Source organism: Gymnoscopelus braueri (assembly GCF_963280865.1).
Source record: "Gymnoscopelus braueri genome assembly, chromosome: 20".
Classification (NCBI taxonomy): domain Eukaryota; kingdom Metazoa; phylum Chordata; class Actinopteri; order Myctophiformes; family Myctophidae; genus Gymnoscopelus; species Gymnoscopelus braueri.
The window spans coordinates 1,047,474-1,069,104 of NC_137622.1; the positions used below are offsets into that span (position 1 = coordinate 1,047,474).

At 40.9% G+C, this 21,631-nt stretch overlaps 1 protein-coding gene across 2 annotated transcripts in view; it reads left to right on the forward strand.

Annotated features, from left to right (window-relative positions):
• The window catches only part of gria3b (glutamate receptor, ionotropic, AMPA 3b), a 157,025-nt gene that overhangs the window by 72,573 nt on the left and 62,821 nt on the right, over positions 1 to 21,631 (forward strand). For both annotated transcript variants that reach the window (XM_080416373.1, XM_080416374.1), the window contains exon 4: positions 8,325 to 8,512. In XM_080416373.1, coding sequence (XP_080272499.1) covers positions 8,325 to 8,512 — 188 coding nt within the window. The remainder of the gene's footprint in view (positions 1 to 8,324; positions 8,513 to 21,631) is intronic.

Here is a 21,631-nt window from a genome sequence, read left to right on the forward strand (position 1 = left end):
TCGGCTATTTCCGGGAAAGAGATTTGGTGTAGAGGGGAAAAAAGAGCTGACCAAGTATTGAGGATTGAAGTGGTTAATGTCTGGAAATACATTCACAAAAAAAAAATACATTAATTCACACAACAGACAACACTGATGATAGTGCTATTAATCAAGTCTATGAAGCCCTTTATAAAATCAATGGAAAAGGTCCCCTGATCTACAGCATTATACCAAATCTCTTCTCTGAGGAGATCTACAAGCTCACAACGTGTAGCTTGTAGATCAGCGAAGAGATGTGTCCAGCTGATGCTTGTTGACGCTCGTTAATGTTTCTTGCATCAAGGCAATTATGTTGTGTTTCAGCATCAAATAGAATCAAAGAAGCCATCAAAGCCAAGAATTTTTACAAGCCTCTCTGGTATAATATAATTGTTTTGTTTGAACTGTTGGAAATAACTAAGCCACGCTCAGTTTGTTAAAGTCCATATGACAACAACATGACTGTTGTGAATTAAAATAGATAAAACTGATTGGGAATCATTTTTAAATGAGAATTGATTTTTTTATCGAATTGTGACCCCACGAAGATGGCAGAAGATTCTGAATGCTAATTTATATTTAAATGTGAATGATGTCTTATTCAACTTTTGGCTTTGGAAACCCTTGTCCAAGGAAATGATCGATTCATAATTTGAATGTTGCACAGACTTAATATATACAGTGAATCATTTACAGGAAACTCGTTTTTAATCTATGGAACGCTTCTACATTGCTTCAAAGTATATTCTATGCTTTTCACATTTCGATAGAATATAGTCTTGTACAAATAGGGGTGTGCCGATCATAGTATGGCAGTTGATGGCCATAATAAAACACCATGTTTATAACCGTTTTACTGTATTAATCAATATCTATTTTCAGAGCAGTGGTGGTTGCAAAGTTGCGTAGTTGCACAATGATCATATGCATATAGTTTATTTTCCTGCTCACACAAGCGGTTCTGTAATTTGCGATTGAAAGTAGAGTACATGTAAATAGGATTCATTTCTTCACGTTATTTCTTTGCCTTTGTGTGCTTTCTTTCTTTGATAGGAGAGTGTAGAGGAGACAAGGGTCGAACTTAAGCCACCAGCACACCGTTAATAGGATTTGTTTTTTCTATGAGGCTGGCAGTAGTAGTAGTAGTAAAAGTTGACTTCCATCAGGACATTAGTTATCTTTTTCAAAAATAGCCAATCTACAAGCTCACAATGCAAGCTTGTAGATCGGCTATTGTCGATGCACGACACCATATACAGTATTTACACAACAAACACAATTTATTTTGAAATAAAAGCTGAAATGGATTAGTCTGATTAACCACATAACCCTGTATTATACTTCATTGTACAATGGTGGCGTAACAAAATTCGCAAAAATAGCCAGTCTACAAACCATTTGTAGATCTACTGTTTTCACTTAAAAATATCCCCCAGACATAGGTCAGATGGATATTAAAACATTGACATGGCCCTATTCCACAAGCACACACAGTGTGTGTATGTACTGTATACTACTGTATACTGCATACATGTGTTGCTTGCGTACGTTTGCAACACATGCTTGTGTTGTGTGTGTGTGTGTGTGTGTGTGTGTGTGTGCACACACACAACCACACACCGACACTCTTGACGGCATTGCGTGTTAGAACATATTTACAGTATAAACAGAGATTACAAACCAGCCAACCACAATAGAGCAATATATAATCAAACATTATCTGGTACACATTGTGTGTGTGTGTGTGTGTGTGTGTGTGTGTGTGTGTGTGTGTGTGTGTGTGTGTGTGTGTGTGTGTGTGCTGTCATTGTGTCGAGCATATTAAAACTGCCTGTCTCTCGGTGGGATGATGAGCGCTGAGCAGCATGATCAGCGAAAGCATCCCTGTGCCGCTGCATTTGTACCGCGCTGCTGCATGGGGATTTATAGATGCTGATAAGGAAATCTTGTTGTTGTCTTCCAGAATTTATGTAGTTGACTGTATTACATTTTTAGATGCAACACAGCTGTAAGGCTCCTCCCGGGCTGGGGAGCGAGGCGGAGGAACGCGATTTATAGCTTTCCCTCCATGTTGGAAATAAATATATAAAGCAGCCGGCTTGCACGCGGGCACGTTTTTTTACGAGGACTCCCCATCACGGTTTGGGAGGCTGAATCCATTGATCAGCTAATGCTGAAAATGGCTGCAGGCCCAGGAGCGGAGAGAGTGGCAGGCATAAATCTCGCGCTGGCAAGGGCAAGGTCTTATTGATAATGATTTACCATGCGTGGCTGAGCAAATTCTGCCACTGAGGCCTCGAGTGACCTGTGGTAAACTCTTCATCAATTCTATTCTGTAGGTAGGCCAATCCTCCTCGCCTACTGATGTTTTGACCGATATTTTGTCCAAAAAAAGAAGGAAAAATCAATTCTAATCAATTTGAAAAATGTTTTTCAATAGTAGAAAAAAAAGCAGTGATATACCATGTCACAACATGTCTCATTGAGACACGTTGTGAGCTTGTAGATGTGCTCATTTTGAACATTTCTGAAGACTTTTGAACATTTCTGCCTATAATAATATTAATTGCAGATATTGATGTCGTCAAAAAGTTCAAATGATGGCCGCTGTATCAGCCCGACTGACACATCGGTCTGGCTCTTCTGATTATACTGTAGGTACGACAATTTTATTTGACTAAAGCATGGAACAATTTGGTCTGACTGTTTTTTGTTTGATTTATAGCCTCCAGTGAGGATGATAAAATAAAAAAAGATGAAGCTGTCAGCTGAGTTGCTGTTGTCAGGTCCTCAGGTCTTGTGTTCTGAAATATAAAAAAAATAACGTTCCCGGCGACTTTATAAGAAAGAAAAGTAAAAGGAATCCATTTCGGCAAAATAATATTTACCGCTGCCAGATTCCATCACTTAATTTCCATACAAATGTAAAAACTAGGCAGGCATGGAATCTTCAGTAAATCTTAAATGAATCCAATTGTTCCTCCATAGATCAGGGTTTGCCCAAGGCCGGGGGAGATAGAGTGGTGCACAAATCAGCACATTCAAAAATAAAAAGCTCTCCATGATGCCCATCAGAATTATTAATGTTTTGCTTCTCGCTAAGAGTTTGTTTGATTATTTAACAAACTCAAATGTCATTCATGAATTCGTGCTTGGGACAGTTTTATAAATACTCCGCTCTTATCAGCATTCAGAGTTTTCACCGTCTTTTGAAATGGCCTGAGACATTTTTTATCAGCAAAAGAGGCATCATTGATTGCAAAGAAAATTTGATTTTAGGGGCCTCATACAGTATACTGTGTGTGCATGCATGCATGCGTATATGTGTGTGTGTATATATATATGTATATATGTATATGTATATATGTGTGTATATATATATATACATACACACACACACACACACACACACAGTACTGTGACCCTGTGTATGTATACCTGTATATTGCACACAATACCAGCTAAGCATTCACAATCCACATCCAGTGTGATTTAGTGTGGTTAAATGCTTCAGCAGTTTGTTACATTTACTGTCCTCCATCTCAACTCTGTCCAAGCCAATAGAGACCATTTCTGACCCAGTTAATCTGCATGCCATCTAATGTGAGAGGCTTTTACCGTCAGGAACAGAGAGCCATGCTATCCAGTTGGCTTGTGGTGGATGAGGCTCTGTGCATATGCCTCACGAAAATGAATAATGCATCCGTGTTGTTTAAAGCCTCATCCTGGAAGTTTTACCTTATCTACAGGACATGCGCGTGCTTTTGAGAGTTTTAATGCATGGAGTGCCGTGCACAGAGGATCTGCACGCTGTCTTCATGTAAAAGTCATGATAAATGGAACCACAGATGTTTTCACTTTGTCCGCTTTTGTCGAGGATAGCATTTTATGGCCTTTTTACGCTGTGTGGAAATTCACTATTCATGTGACGATATATTCATACTGTATATACTGCATATCGTCTCTGCCGGGTGCAGAACTGTTACTTTTCAGGATTCGAAATAATAAAAAAAATATTAAAGCTCGAAACGCATCTCTTTGTGCCGCGTTTTGAACTTGTATATCTGCTACTTTTGATATTTGTGTGTGACGCTGTAGTATGATCAAGTAGGGCATTCATTTACAGGGGGGAGGGGACACAAAAAGTTAGAATATGGAGATTACAGGTTTCTGCCTGACAACAACAATATGACGTCCAAATAAATAATGTGCCGTGTACGTCCCAATCTCTGGTCTGGTAAATCCATGGCTCAAAGATGTGAATCTTGAACTTCATGTCTTTAATAGTCAAACTTGTAGTCTGTGACACCAGTCATCTGTGACGTCAGTCGACTAAGTCATATCTATGATATATGGCCCCAGATTTGGGTTTCAGCCCGGTCTGAGCCCCAATGACTTCCATTATGAAGTTAAAGTGAAATATTTCAGAAAATATAAAACATATGTGTGAGAAAAAAAAACGCATAGGAGGTACTTTCTTGACCTACTGGCAGCGTGCGCTAATTTGGTGCTGATCAGTCCAGCGGTTTGTGATATTAGACCCACACACACACACAAACGCCTCTGAAGTCGTACAAAGGGGCTTGAGGCTACACTGGCGATATCTGATCTCAACGTAACATCCCCTGAACCAGATGTTGCACTACAAGTTACATACAGCAAATAAATACAGATTGAACGACCGCGCAGACGTGGCCTGATAACAGCTTTGCTGTGGCCGGATAACCTTGAGGTCTGACAGGCCCGTGTCTCCAGACACAGAGCCAGCGCCGAGCCTGCCCTGCTCACGGACGCTCTCACCTAAAAGGTCAACCTGCAGACAGGGTGGCACAACGTGGCGCGGCACCGGACCGCACTGCGGCAGGGTCATGCTTTCCCTATGCTGGGCCAGTGTTGATTTCGTCGACTAAAACTATAATGAAAAATGTTCCGTCGACTACCTTTTTTCACTGACGAAAACTAAATAAGAACTAAATAAAAACTAGGCTACGATGACTAAAACTAAGACTAAATATATTGACAATTTCGTCAAAAAAAAAAAAACTAGACTAAAATGTTAGTGAGGGACTAGTGGAGAAGAGATCCAGTAGAACTAAAAGACAAGTTGTTTTATGTTTGGTTGCGCTCGGGTGTTGCGCTCTGAAAATAGCAGATCTACAATGCAACTATGTGTAAAATCAGCCATTACGACGCCATCATGGCCATTTTAGTCGACTAAATCCACTGTAGATTTAGTCGACTATAATCTTATGATATTTAGTCGACTAAAACTAGACAAAAATTTAAACATTTCAGGTGACTGAAATATGACTAAAACTAAATGGAATGTTATTCAAAAGACTATGGCTAAAACTCAATCAACATTTGCTGTCAAACATCAACACTGTGCTGGGGGGGAACCTTCGCCAAAAGCATAGCCCGTCTACAAGCTCACGATGTGTTGCAACTTAACGTGTTGTGAGTTTTTAGATCGGCTACTTTTGGCAAAGAGGTTTTGTGTAAGGGGCCCCCACCTTACAGAGTGAGCGGACCAAGCACCGAGCCACCTCGGGTCAGGTTTAGCTAAGTGTAGGGCTGAAGTGGTTAATAAGCATTGCTTATTAACCACTTTAAGGACCTTTTTTTAAGGACCACAATGGACCACAACAAACTAGCCTTTGTGTATTTATCCTTTTGAATTTTATATTCAATATCAATCAATTTCAATCAAACCATGCAGAGAGCGAGAGAGAGAGAGAGAGAGGGATGAAGTGTCCATGTTATTGTTGTTGGTCTCTGTTTTTTTTGCTGTGTGCAGCCGCTTCATAGTGATAAGGTTGTAGAGAAAAATGGCAGACACAAAACAATATATGACAAGCTTTTCTTTGCCCATTTGCCGCTCAGACGGTGTTGGGCTATTTGCATAATACCCGATGACCAAATCTGTCCGTTGCAGTAATATTAATCGTTATGTGAAATCAGCATTTCTACTGTGTGCCAATGTGCCAGTGAGCAAGTTTCCCGCCGTTTCTGCTGTCACTGCAACTTCTCTCGTGCATCTGCTTTAGACCGGCAACATTAGACAAAGACAGCTCGTAGAATGTGAGTGGAAAGTTACAAAAAAAGGGCGGCTTATTATGGCTAGTTTTGGAAAATAATTGCATTGTCCGTGGCTTTTGATGAAAAGCCGTATCCCCTGCGCTTGATTTCCATTAAGGGGATTCATGTTCACTCTCTGCGTCCATATATTACAGAGAGGAGTTGAGAGTCGAGCCTTTTAATTTCGGCTTGTGCTGTGTGCAATCTATCCCTGCAGAAACAGGGCCGGCATTATTCATTCTGTGGTATGTCATTTGACCATAGTGTTTCTGAGTGCTCCGTTAACCCATTCAATCCGGGAAACGCGTCTCTGTCATTTTAAGATTTCTTTGGATATTCAAAAATGTGGCAGCTTGTAGATCTGCTATTTTTGGAAAAAAAAATGAAAGTGTGTGCAAATCTTTGAATATATATATTTTTAAACATTTGCAAAATATTTTGTTCCAGGGACCACCCAGAAGCGAAGATTTGAGTTACAAATGTTCGCTTGAAAATATGTGTATTCAAAGATTTGCACAAATGTTCACGATTTTTCAAAAAATAGCAGATCCACAAGCTCGTAGCGCGGCACTCGGTGCCGCGCTATGAGCTTGTAGATCTGCTATTTTTTGAATAGCCAAAATACATCTGAAAATGACACAGTCGGATGCTTTCCCGGTCTGAATGGGTTAAATGGAAATATTTCACGTGTGAATTAATCATTAGACGGGTTCCTTCTCCGCTCCTCTTCACAGCATAATGATCTCTCCCACCAACTGGCCCGGGTGAATCTTTCATTGTCTTATCTTTAATTGAGTTGGTATAACCCTCTGAGGGGCCTCGATGTCTTTCACCACGCTGCCAAAGTTAACGTGTTGCTCGGCTTAAATGCTATGATTTAATGCAGTGGCTCTCAAACGTTTTCGCGTCAAGAACCCCCCCAAATCGATGTGTATGTTTCGGCCGCGGACCCCCATTTGAAAATATTTCTGTGCCAGGCAAGATTTGTGGCGTTAAAACTGTTTAAAAAATATTCCAAATTCTGTCAGTATTTTTTTTTTTTTTATAGCAGATCTACAAGTTCACAACACGTCGCACCGCGGCAGGTTGTGAGCTTGTAGATCAGCTGTTTTCAAATAGCCGATGTACATTATATAGGGTTAAAGGCTAAACGAAATGTTAACACATTTTGCCGGAGGGACCCCCTGGAACCCCCTCAAGGACCCCCCGGGGGTCCTCAGACCTCACTTTGAGAACGACTGATTTAATTGATGCCACGCACAAAACCTCACCCACTGCTGTTTAATACTATGAACTTCATACTATTAAACCTATGAGGACAATGATTCCATTCACGGCCATTTTACCTCCTTGCATCGTTTTTTGGGGTTCATGTGGTGATTTTATGCTTATGTACGCCTACACTAACACTTGTTTTGAGAGGCGCTTTATAAATAACTCTGACCTTACTTTACCTTACAAACACACGCACACACTCAGAACTTCACACGCATTCTAGATGTTGAATTATGCAGCCTTTGGACTTTGGAAAGCTTTTAGATTGTAATGAGATGGCCTTTAACCTCTGAAGTCAAGCTATAACCTATCTGGAATACATTATACGCCCTTCAGCTCCTGCAGAATTATTATATTAATGTGAGACTCAATGATACAGTCTTTAATGGCTAATCCTTCGCAGTGGTGGAAAGTAACCAAGTACATTTACTTAAGTACTGTACTTAAGTACAATTTTGAGGTATTTCTACTTTATTGGAGTATTTCCAATTTTCAGTACTTTTACTTCTACTCCACTACATCTCAGTACTCCACTACACTTATTTGAAAACTTGAGTTACTAATGACTTTTTTGTTTATGTTTATTATTACAAAATGTACATTTACCACTTCAACCCTATAAGTTTCGGCCATTTGAAAACAGCCGATCTACAAGCTCACAATGCGATGCGACGCATTGTGAGCTTGTAGATCGGCTATTTTCAAAAGATTTGTATACATTTGAAAACTTGTGAAATGGATCATTCTGCACAATGAGTACTTTCTACTTTTGGTACTTTTTGATACCCATACTTTTAAGTAAATTTTGAATTCCGGACTTTTACTTAACAGTACTTTTTCCACCACACTATCTCTCTCTCTCTCTCTCTCTCTCTCCCTCTCTCTCTCCCTCTCTCTCTCTCTCCCTCTCTCTCTCTCTCTCTGTCTCTCTCTCTCTCTCCCCCCCTCAGGGTTCTCCATACTCCAGGCGATCATGGAGGCAGCGGTGGCTAACAACTGGCAGGTGACGGCTCGCTCGGTGAGCGGCACGACCGACGCCGCCGAGTTCCGCCGCATCATCGAGGAGATGGACCGCAGGCAGGAGAAACGCTACGTGATCGACTGTGAGCTGGGCCGCATCAACACCATACTGGAACAGGTCAGGAGAAGAACCCAGTGCTCTACTGGTGCTAATGCTTATCCCAGCAAACAGAAAACAAGGGGGTTTATACTATGGGCCCTATTTTCACCAGTGCCTTACCCATTATCAGTGGTGGAAAGTAACTAAGTACATTTACTTAAGTATTGTACTTAACTCATTCAGTGCCACTGGACGTCTAAAACGTCCGTTGTAATAAGCCCTGTGCCACTGGACGTCTAAAACGTCAAAAAATAAAATAAAAAATCTTTTTTTTTTTATGTTCAAAACCCAAGATCTGATGATTTGAAAATGTTCTGCTGCATTCACTTCTTGTTTAACTTCTTACTGAAAAAGGCTGTATCTTCGGCTCCTAAGCACTTTTTTACAATGAATTTTGGCTGTGGCACTGAATGGCACTTTTTTACAATGAATTTTGGCCAGTGGCACTGAATGAGTTAACACATTGGGTGCCAGAGGTTTATTAAAATATTATACGTTGAGTGCCAGCATTTCTTCCATCCACTTGCGTTATACGTTGAGTGCTGTGAGAAGCCCCGACGCGGAAATGCATGTAAACAAAGCGTGCGTGCGAGACGGCGGAGGGTCCCGACTAACGCCTGGAACAATAATATTTCTAACGCGACCCTCCATTGCAGCGTGATCGCCGATCGAAAACGGCTCGTTTCCACCACATTAAAAAGAAATGGAGATATTAAGCTTTTAATCAAGGAGATAACATTGAAAACGCCGACCGGAAGGATTTTTGACATGGAGCCAGATCCAGCCTCTTCTTCTCAGAAACTACTTGGGTGATGTCAAAGTTTCGTTTTAGCGCCCCACGTGGCCCACATGTATAAAAATAGAATTGGGTCAAAAACGGTCCGGACCGTTTTCGGCACTTCTCGTTTGGACCCTCAAAAACGGTCCGGACCGTTTTTGGCATTCAATGTGTTAAGTACAATTTTGAGGTATTTGTACTTTACTTGAGTATTTCCAATTTCCAATACTTTTACTTCTACTCCACTACATCTCAGAGGCAAATATTATACTTTTACACTTTTACTTCAGTTACTAGTCACTTTTTAGATATAAATTATGATAGTATGAAACATACATTAACCACTTTAGCCCTATTTTATACATAGGCTATTTGAAAATAGCCGATCTACAAGCTCACAACGCGTCGCACCGCGTTGTGAGCTTGTTGAACGTTTTCAAACGTTTTCAAAATAGACTATTTGAACGTTTTCAAATAGTCAATCTACAAGCTCACAACGTGTTGATGTAGATCGGCTAGTTGAACTATTTAAAAATAGTAAAAAATGGCAAAGAAGTTTAGGGATAATGGGTATAGTATGGCCCATTTCGGGCAGAAACCTTCTATCTCCATAATTTATAATGTCCGAGCTGCTTTTTTTTTCTCAGAAAGTAACGGAAAGTAACAAGGTTTCTACCTGAACCACCATGATATCATAATTCAGTGTATCCAAAATACCTAGTCTGTAGTCAAGTATGTTGTGAACCGATGACTTAAATTGGACTGTGTCCAAAACGTTCCATAATTGGAATGAAAATATTTTTCCAGCATGGTAGTGTTGAACAGTGGTGGAAAAATTACTCAAATGTTTTACTTAAGTAAAAGTATCAATACTGCAATGTAGAGGTATTCCGTTACAAGTCCAGAATTCAAAATTTACTTGAGTAAAAGTATTGGTAACAAAATGTCCTTAAGTACCAAAAGTAAAAGTACTAAAATGTTTGAAAATAGCCGATCTACAAGCTCACAACGCGTCGCATCGCGACGCGTTGTGAGCTTGTAGATCGGCTATTTTCAAATAGCCTCTGTATGAAATAGGGCTAAAGTGGTTAATGTATGTTTTATAATGTAATAATTTATATCTGCAAAGTAACTAGTAACTAAAGTTTACAAATAATTGTAGTGGAGTAAAAGTACAATATTTTCCTCTGAGATGTAGTGGAGTAGAAGTAAAAGTACTGAAAATTGGAAATAGTCCAGTAAAGTAAAAGTACCTCAAAATTGTACTTAAGTACAGTACTTGAGTAAATGTACTTAGTTACTTTACACCACTGGTGTTGAGTAATTCTGTATCAATCAGTAATTGTTGAGGCAAACGGAACCGGGACCACAAGGGGTCCAAATGGAGTAGATTGGGGTCCACTCCCAGAGGTAAAAAATGCCTATCAAACTGGGAAGCCTAATGCCTATCAAACTGGGGGTCCTTGAAATTGAAAAAAATAAAAAAAAAGCCTGAGAATAAGATAAGTGCATTAACGGCTCCTCGGCTTGATGGAGATGCAGTGCAGTAATCAGGAGGGCTTACGCGGCCTGTTGACTTTTACATTGTTTGGGGACTTAAAGATGGAGGCTTCCAAATGAACCAGAGTGGATGCTGCCAGGGGAGAGATGGAGACCCAGTGGTGGTGGAAAGTACTTTTGGACTTCAGTAAAAGTAGCGATACCACAGCATACTCTACTTGAATCAAAGTAGTGTTTGCATCAAAATATACTTAACGTAACAAAAGTAAAAGTACTCATTATGCAGTATGCCCATTTCAGATTCATATGTATTATGTTAATGGCTACTTATTATTGATCATTAAGCAGTTATGTCCTATTTTATTTAGTTTATTTGAAAATGGCCGATCTACAAGCTCACAAGCACTTGTCAGCCACTGACAGACACTCTTGTAGATCTGCTGTTTTTTTAATATTTAGAATATTTTTGATTAAAGGGATAGTTCACCCCCAAAATGCCTTTTTTTTCTCTATTGATTAGTCACCCCTAGAATTCCTGAATATTTTGTTGTCTTTGTCGCATTCCTAAGAGAATAATTGGATGGCAGCGGTTCCGGGAAAGAGTCTCCTTTGTGTCTCCTACCGGAACCGCTGCCTACCGGTCCGCTGGGCATCAAATTATTAATTCCTTAATAGGAATGCGACAAAAACAAAAAAATATCCATGAATTCAAATCTCCATAGGGTGACTAATCGATAGAAAGAAAAAAAAATTCGGGTGAACTATCCCTTTAATAATTGATTAATTATTACCATGCTTTATGGTTTATTTTAGGAAGCATCAAGAAATTGATATACTCAACCAAAGTAAAAGCACCTCGACATTGTACTCGCGTACGGTACTTCTAGAGGATGGTACCTAGTTACTTTCCACCACCGCTGCAGGGACGGGGAAGGGAGACGGACCATGCCGGGGTTGAGGAGGGGTCTGGGTCATAAGCTGCCGCTCGGAGGGTCCAACTGAAGACGTAGCCTTTTTAATCCTGTTCCTAATAACCGCAAACCTCTTGATCCCCTTTATCGAATCCCCCCATGCCTGGGGCCGGAAATGAAAGGTCCACTGGTCCTTATAGAAGGCAACAAAACACAATTACCATGAATAGATGAGTGGCTATTATGTCATGAATCTTCTGGGTCCCTGGGCGTTCACAGAACCGCTCCCATTTTGGTTCTGTTTGCGCGCTCTCAGGAGTTAAATTTACCACCGAGGGTTCATGGCTGGTTCTAAGGCAATCAGTGGCTGAATTGGATTCTTGGCTCGTTAACGTTCATTTAGATATCGGCTTCTCTCTGCCTTTAACAATATCCCCTCATTGACTGTTGCTATCACTTGGCTGTGTCTTTTTTTTAAAGGAATCTAATTCGATAGCGGCGCCATAGTTTGAAGCAGAATTGGTTTGGTTATTAATTTGCTGTGTCTAATCTCATTCTCCCGCTCTAATTCTCAGTCGAGACTGTACTCGGATACGTTCCTTCTTCTGTTACCTTTTTAAGAGAGGGCTGAGTATGTTCTGCATCGTAAGTCACATAGCGTCGCTGTCGCGTGGAAACCTTGTCCAAAAGTGTTACTTTTCAGGAAATAGGCTCTATGCCCGGCAGCCATATTGGAAAGAAATTGGGCCTCTTCCTTACTTCCTTCACAGGTGTTACCAATGATTCTAATGAAGGCTCTGTTCCATTTTGTGTAGCACAGTGGTTCTCAAACCTTTTCATTTGACAGACCCCCATAACTCTGAGAGTGTACAAATGTACAATTTGTACACTCTCAGAGTTACACACCCGCAAGGGGCCATTTGGAACCCCCTCAAGGAACCATGAGGGTCCCTCACTTTGAGACCCACTGGTGTAGCAGAGTGTTTCCAGTGAGCCAACATGCACAATATCAGCACCCTGACTCTGTTTGACCAGAATGGAACAGAGCCTTCATTAGTGTCATTGGTAACACCTGTGAAGGAAGTAAGAAGAGGCCCAATTTATCTCCAAAATGCCTGCTGTGCATAGAGCCTATTGGGAAAAATGTGTTAATACTTTAAATCCTACCACAAATGCGCAAGAATTATGCGCGTGTGCTTGTCTGTAGTTCAGTTGAAATCAGGGATATCCATATATGGGCATAAAAGGGTCACGGACAGACGGATGCAGAGATCTCCATATTATAGGAATAAAAGAGACACAGACTGCCAGACCGATACAGAGATCTTCATTTACAGTATGGGCACAAAAGGGACACGGGATGGGTACAATGGTTAAATATTTGGTGTTGTCGCTCACACCAACAGACATGAAGGGTAACCAGTAGAATTGATTTATGGAGAAAGATATGCAGTATATGGACTAGGCTTCTACCTGACAGCGACAATATGAGGCTATTCATGGTGCATTTGTTATGTTTTTAGTAGTTTTTTTCTCCCTCTACATCCAATAATAACGACACAGGGGCCTAATTTGTCTTATTCTGCTCTTATGTCTATCTGTGGTCTCATTAATTCCCCTCCTACCTGAACGCCAGAGTGTAAAAAGTTAAGTTAAAAACTTATAACAACTCTAGCTGACAAAAAACCCAGCGGTGGGCACATTTTCAGAGCTCATTTTGGTGGCTGAACACCAGCGTGGGATTTGTCTTTTACTGAAGATAATTGAAATAATTTGGCCAATGATGGTGAGGCTTTGAGGGAAAGTGCTGGAGAGAAACGGCTCTGACTCAGCTGCACCGGTAAAACGTCGCTTCTGGGTGGAAACCTTGTATGTCTCCTATGTGTCAATATTATTTTATTTTTTTGTGTTTTATGGTTGTTATATAGTCTGTTGCAGTGGTGGAAGAAGTACTCCTGTTTTGTACTTAAATAAAAAATACCAATACCACAATGTAGATATACTCGAAGACAAATACTAAAAGTACAAAAGTATTCGCATTAAAATATACTCAAGTGCTAAAAGTACTAATTTTGCAGAGTGCCCCATTACAAGTTTCTGAATGTATAATAATGCTTTGAGAATAGCAGATTTGCGACGCGTTGTGGGCTTGTAGATCGGCTATTTTCAAATAGCCTAAGTCTGCATAGGGCTGAAGTGGGTAACGCATGTTTTGTAGTAATAATCAAAATCTACAAAGTAACTAGTAACTAAAGTTTTCAAATAAATGTAGTGGAGTAAAAGTAAAAGTATTGAAAATTGGAAACACTCCAGTAAAGTAAAAAATCCTCAAAAGTGTACTTAAGTACAGTTCTTGAGTAAATGTACTTAGTTACTGTACACCACTGGTCTGTTGGGTGTTGTACAGTAATAGCATGTCTCATGGTGGACCACAATGGAAACTAGCTTCAGCAGTTTGGTTTGTGTCTACTCCACATTGGCGCTTTGGTCTGTCTGTCTGTCTGTCTGTCTGTCTGTCTGTCTGTCTGTCTGTCTGTCTGTCTGTCTGTCTGTCCTTTACTTTTATGTAAAACGAACCTATGTTCCAAATTCATCTTATTTATTTTATCTAGGCTATTTTCTATATTCTATTTATGTTATTGTTTATTCACATCCTCTTGTTGATACTTTTCATTGGATCAATATTTATAAAATCCACACACACACACGTAACCACACTCACTTGGACCCCATTCTTTCTTTCTTACGAAATTGTGAAAAATATCCGATCTACACGCTCACACCGCGTCACATTGCGGAACGTTGTGAGCTTGTAGATCTGCTATTTTTACTACTTTTGTGTGAAACTATAGTATGACGAAGTAGGGCAATAATTTACGGGCAAACAAAACGACAACATAAAAAGCTGAAATCTGGATATACGAGGTTTCTGCCCGACGGCAACAGTGAGCTAAAATCCCGTCTCTCCCTCTAAGGAAGCAGAAGCAGAGCACTGTGTGTCAACAGATTAATTTACACCCACTGTTCCACTGTTCCACAGATAAAAGCTTACAACTGATGGATTGTAATGATTGTGCTGCTGATTTCCACTGATGGAAGAAGTGATCCAGTTTTGTTTCTCTATAATTAAAGTAATAGTTCGTAACTTTTTCAAAAAAACTAAAGTTAGATTTTATATCTTTAGTGGCGAATGTTTCACAACACCCATTCCATGAATTTCACCCCCGAAAGCCTTTTATAAACATATTTTCTATTGAAAGTGGACAGTGGCGTCTTTCCCGCGAAAATGACATGTCATCCGGTCGGAAAATAGAAACGGAAATGCACCGGTTTCCTGTTTGTCCCGGAACTACCGCGCTAGTAACAAAAAGGAATCTCACGCTGTTTTTATGGCATTATAGTAATTGAAGATGGAAAAACAACAGCAAAAGAAAGCACAGCTCACGGTAACTAAAGCTCCACTGGCTAAGAGAAACGATCTGCAGATACTGTAGTATAAAACAACAAAAATAACGCTTTTTGAAACGTTTCCGACTTCCGGTGATAACAAATGGAATTCTGGGTAATGCAGGAATCCGCTGAAGACCTGCAATGACGATAGTGACCAGCAGAGGTTATTTTGGTACTTACCAAGTATGGCTTTAAGTAAAGTAAACGTACCTCAAAATTGTCCTTAAGTTCAGCACTTGAGTAAATGTACTTAATTACTTTCCACCACTGGTCTCCAGCCCCTACTCACTAAGGCTATCTGAACCAGAACAAGGCGTGAAATGTAGTGCTTTTGCTGAAGTGACAGTCTTCCCTCACCAAATATAACTCACAGAATTGACGTTGAGTCAACAAATCTCATCATGTCCATATACACTTTCGATGTGACAATTGTGAGTCACAAAGAACTGTACCAGGCATCATGCAAGTAATGGGAATACTTAGTGCCCCCAACAGCAAAACATTTCATATAATTTCATTTTATATTAACTATTTTTTTTCACTCAAAACCCAATTCTACAATCACTCATACGTATGTAATAAACCTGAAGGCTTAGATGTTTCAGACATAAAAGCTAGAAAGAACTGATCTATTCTAGTGATTGCGGTGCTGATTTATTTGTGCTTGATGCTGACTAGGGCTGGACAATAGCGAAGTACATTTACTTGAGTACTGTACCTAAGTACATTTTTGGTACTGTACTTTGGTACTGTACTCTCCACTTCATTTCAAAGACAGATATTGTACTTTTGACTCCAGTACATTTCTAGGAAGGGGAAAAGTACATTATGAACTGACCTGTTTCATGTGTAGTGAAAATAGCCGATCTACAAGCTCACAGCACGACACGAAGTTGTGAAAGCGGCCCGCGGCCCACTTGGTCAGATGGGTGGGCCACATGCACCAGAGCATGCTTATTTTAATGATCAATCGATCGATTGTGTTCCGGCCTGGATCAATGGAAGTAACATGGCCGGGCGTAGAGTTATCTTCAACAGGCTGATAGCTAAGAGCTTCATTTGTTCTGCGATATCGCTCCTGCTTAATCCATTAAGACCGGGAACGCATAGTGTCATTATAACCATCATTTTATTCACCTGTTTCCTATAGGCTTTCCACTTCCTGTGTGTTTTCCACTTCCTGTCGATTTGATCCAATGAAATCCAATGAAACTGGTCAGATGACTAATGATATCCAATGAAATCCGACAGGAAGTGGAAAACACACAGCCTAGGAAACCGGTGAATACTTTGGGCTATTCAAAAATAGCAGATATACAAGCTCATTGTGCGGCACCGAGTGCCGCGCTACGAGCTTGTAGATCTGCTATTTTTTTTTAAAAATCATGAAAATAGGTGCAAATATTTGAATATATATATTAAAGCGAATTTTTTTAACTCAAATCTTTGCTTCTGGATTCTGCAAATGTCTTCTAACTCCTGACAGTTTAAAAAAAAAAATGTATGTTATAATAGCAATTTTCATGTCGAGGACCACCCAAAATTATGTATTTGTCTGCGGATCCCCCATCTCAAGGACCCCCAGCGATAAAAAAAAATAGCAGATCTACAAGCTCATAGTGCGGCACTCGGTGCCTAAAATGACACAGATGCGTTCCCAGATTGAATGACTTAACGACGCTTCCCCTTTATTAACCAAGAACATCCTGGTTTTATTGGTCCCACTTTGCCTTCGTATGGTGTGTTGGTTTGGTCTGAACAATAACAAAAAAAAGAATCAATCTCCACGTTATCGTGTGTTGGACGGGACAGTGATGACTTTAAATTGGTATCGATTATGAAAACAAAATGATCACAATAGCAACACTGTGAAAATGAGCCGTTTACGATATGGGGGACGGTTGAACGTAATACATTTTTACATCTGTCTCTTATGAATAACAGACAGAAGGCTTCTTTGAAGTGAAACCTTTTAGGTGGGGGTTTGTAGACTGTGGGAGATTCTTCAAAAGGCTGTAGTACAGTATACTGTATGAGTTGTTTAAAGGGATAGTTCACCCCCAAAATGACTTTTTTTCTATTGATTACTCGATTAGTCACCCCATGGAGACTTGAATTCATGGATTACTTCTTTTTTTTTGTCGCATTCCTAAGCCAATAATTTGATGACCGGCATTGGTTCCGGTAGGAGACACAAAGGAGACTCTCCTTTGTGTCTCCTACCGGAACCGCTGCCTACCGGTCCGCTGGTCATCAAATTATTGGCTCAGGAATGCGACAAAAACAAAAGAATATCCATGTAGCAAGCCTCAATGGGATAGATTGAATAGGACTGCAACTATCGATTATTTTCTTAGTGATTATTCTGTTGACAGGATTACTTTTCAGATGATTGGAACTATAGATAAGCGTGTTTTAAAATGCACATCGAGCCCAATTGTATACTTCATCGCACAACGGTGACGTGAAAATATAACATACTTTTTGTTTTTCTTGGTCTGCTCTTTTTTCCCTCTACACCATACCTCTTTGCCAAAAATAGCCGATCTACAAGCTCACATCTGCTAATTTTAGCTAAGGTTCTAACTAAAGGGATGCTAGGGTTCAAGTGGTTAATGTAAAAAATAAATATCATATCACACAAAGATGTGGCGGGCCCCTAACCCTGAGGACCCCCCTGTGGATCCCGGACCCCCTGTTGAAGGCCCCTGCTCTAGTGACAGGCCTCTAACCTGCTAACCGTGACTCTAGGCCTCACCCACTGCCTGCACCCCAAAGCTCAATAACATTCAATAACCTTCTGAAAAGGACTGTAGTACACACATGGCAATGCACGCCAATGCTGTTTACTGCCGTACTGTCTATGTAGATAAACAGATAGAAAGCTGGATAGAAAAGGACAGACAAGGGCACGGTGACGCTGTCGGTAGCGCTGTCGGCTCACAGCTAGAAGGTCCTGGGTTCGATTCCCGCCGGGGACGCTGTGGGCTTGTCCTCTCCTTCGCGTCCTGGGGGCGTGTCCTCTCCTCCGCCTCATCAGTGCCCATACCCTTGGTGGGGTTGGTGAAAGGGTCTCTCTGTGTGGAGTTTGCATGTTTTCCCTGTGTCTCCTAGTGTAGGTACCCTCACAAAAACATGCAGTGATCCTGGTCTCTATATCCTGGTCCCCCTGGTCAGCTGGGGCGCCTGATGGAGGGGAAGGGAACTGGTTGGGATAGCGTGTTCCTTCCACGCGTTACGTCCTTCCGGGGAAACTCCCCCCTGTCAGGTGATAAGAAGGCTTGTTAGCTCTCATGCATTGATGGAGGCATAAGCTCGGCTCTGGGCTCTCCCTAGGCCGGCAGAGGGAGTGTAGCGCCCAGGATTACTTAGACAATTGGCGCTGGGTGAAAAAAATGGGGTTGCAAAATAGTGGGATAAAAATGTAGTAAAAAAAATAAAGAGACAGACGGACACTTTACTGATCCTGAAGGAAATCCCAGAAAAATATATTTTCCCATTACCGAAATGAACGGGATCCAGCGGCTTCTTCAGACATTAAACAAAACCACCAGATGCTTTCGGCGGTATTGTCAAGTGTACCATTTGCAGTCAAACTAAACAGCCCAGACCAGGCAGAACGCTCCTTTTGAACGAATAGAATACCGTACATGAAAAACCATACTGGAGTTCATCCAGTTCAACGGTTGCCTCGATCTGGCTCGCTCCCTCCCGTGACGCAACCCAAGCAGCTACAGTAAGAGAGCTAATTTGCATACTAAAGGCTAAGTGTTACCCGTGTTGCTAATAATACCCCTACCCGCTTTGATAATCAGACGCGCGTTATGTTTGTAGGAGAGCCAGCGTGGGATGCGTAATATATATTTTTTTGTTTTGTGATGCTGTGTGGAGAATGCGTGCAAGTGCCCGGGCTATTATCATTTTGTGCTATAACAACCACTGTGGATTTATCACCCACAGGACTTTTCCATCAATACAGCTGCACTGCAGATAAATTACCCCAATGGCTATCCTTCCCCCTTACGACATAAATGGGGGGCGCGCCTCTCTCTCTCTCTGCCAGCCTCGGCTCTCTCCTGAATCACATCCCCCGAATCCACCGTTTCGCGGAAGCATCAATTGTTATGGCCGCGTGTTTAACCTGTTCACACCGGGAAACGCATCTGTGGTAACCACTTTGTCCATATTTGATACTTTGGCTATTCGAAAATAGCAGATCTACAAGCTCCATGAGCTTGTAGATCTGCTATTTTTGAACATTTGTGCAAATCTTTGAATACATATATTTTTTTTAAACATTTTTTACAAAAAAAATTGCTTCTGGGGGTCCCTGGAACAAAATATTTTTGAGAGGGGGGTCCGCGGCCAAATACACATCATTTTGGGGGTACTTGACATGAAAAAGTTTGAGCGCCACCGATAAAGCAACAATAGTCTTTCAGAAGGATTTAGAAGACATTTTGTAGAATCGGAACCTCAGGTCTTAATGGGTTAAAGAAACAATAAAGCGCGCCGCAGCAGCAGCACTGCGGCGTTAGCGGACACAAGCGCTATGAGTGACTGTGATTGACTGTCAGCAATTTTTGTATACGTCTTTACTGTATTTTACCACAAGCATTAACTCTTCACCGAGGTGTGTGTGTGTGTGGGTGTGTGTGTCTGTGTCACTGTTTATGTGCTTATGTGTGCACTGCACTGTGACTTTGCTGTACTGTGTGTCCGTTTGTCTTGCGATGACCGTCAGTGTGTACACGTGTGTGTGTGCGTATGTATGTGAATGTGTGTGTACGTCCGATATGTGTACGTCCGAACATATGTGTACATTATGAGTGTCTGTCTGTGTGTGTGTGTGTCTAATCTGATCCATCTATGCGATTGCACACAGACCCATATATTGTGTGCACTGTGCTCCTGCCCGCCTGGCTCTCTAGCACAGGAAAGCCCCCTGGGTCTCCTGTGAGAGTCTGTGCTCACAGGCAACAAGCAGTGGAGGAAAGCTACTAAGTACCTTTACTCAAGTACTGTACTTAAGTACAATAAAGTAAAAGGTGCATTATTTGAGTATTTTCATTTCTTGATTCTTTGACAGCGTCATTTATGAATTACTTTGCAGTTTTTGATGATTAATAATTCATCAAATTATGAATAAAAAATCTTCAAAATCCTTCGGAAATAGACGATCTACAAGCTCGCAATGTGTTGCATCTTGTGAGCTTGTAGATTCAGAATAACCGGAATATAAAGTAGGGCTTAATTGGTTAATTCATAGTAGGCCTAATATACTTTTTTCAGTCAAAAGTGAGTCAAAAGTACAATATTCTGTCTTTGAAATTTGGTGGAGTGAAAGTCACAAGTATCCAAAAAATCTAAGAGAATCAAATAAATAAATACACTACTCCAGTAAATGTACTTAGTTACTGGCAACGGAGCAAGCTCATCTCCAGTGTAAAGAGAGACAGACTGAATGAATGACACCTGGGAGCGGCCCAGGGCACACAAGCTGTTCAAAGACTGGGCCGTTCTGCGCCAAACCGCCAAACCCAGGCACTTTCAAAAAACATAGAAGAGGCGATAAAACAAAGAGCGAGAATAAGAAGAGGCAGGGAGAGAGAGCTGCATCTGGGGGGTTATTACAACAACATTGGGCTGCCTGTAGATGCATGGAGGGTGGCCATATTGCCTTCCCACGGAGAATTGGAAACCTTCCTTATCCCTCTTTCAAGCTCCGGAGAGAGAGAGAGAGAGAGAGAGACTGGGAAAAAGGATGGAGGAGGATTCGCAGCCCAATGTGCTTGAGAGAACCCGGGAAGTCGTTTTTGTCTTTTGTTATGGATTATAGTCGAAATGGGGGATGGGGGAGAAATAACATTCCAAGTGGCAGATATTTTAACCCATTCAATCCGGGAACGCATCTGTGTCATTTTAGATTTGAGCTATAACCATTATTTTATACTTTGGCTATTCAAAAATAGCAGATCTACAAGCTCATTATCTGCTTTTAGAAAAATCTTGAAAATTTGTGCAAATCTATGAATATCTATGGATTTTTTTTTGTCAAATCTTTGCTTCTGGGGGGTCCCTCGAACAAAATATTTTCAGATGGGGGGTCCGCGGCCAAATACATATAATTCTGGGGGTCCTTGACATGAAAAAGTATATACCGCTGATATAGCAACATACGTTTTTTTTTTTTAGAAAACCGTTACGATTTATAAGACATTAGAAGCGTTGTCTGGGATTGAATGGGTTAATCTGGCCATGGGAGATGGAAGGAGTGGGAGACAGGGAGCAGAGGCTAAGATAGCTGCTATCTGATGGAAGAAGCCGCCTAAGCAACGATGAGTAAGATACAGCGGAGGAACATAAAAGAGATATGGGTGTGCTAGCACTGTAGCGGAGGGGATGATAGAAATGATATACTGTACAATGTTTATATAACCTCCCCAAACACAGATACTCGCAGTACTAGAAGTCTTAACAAACTCCAAGAAATAATAA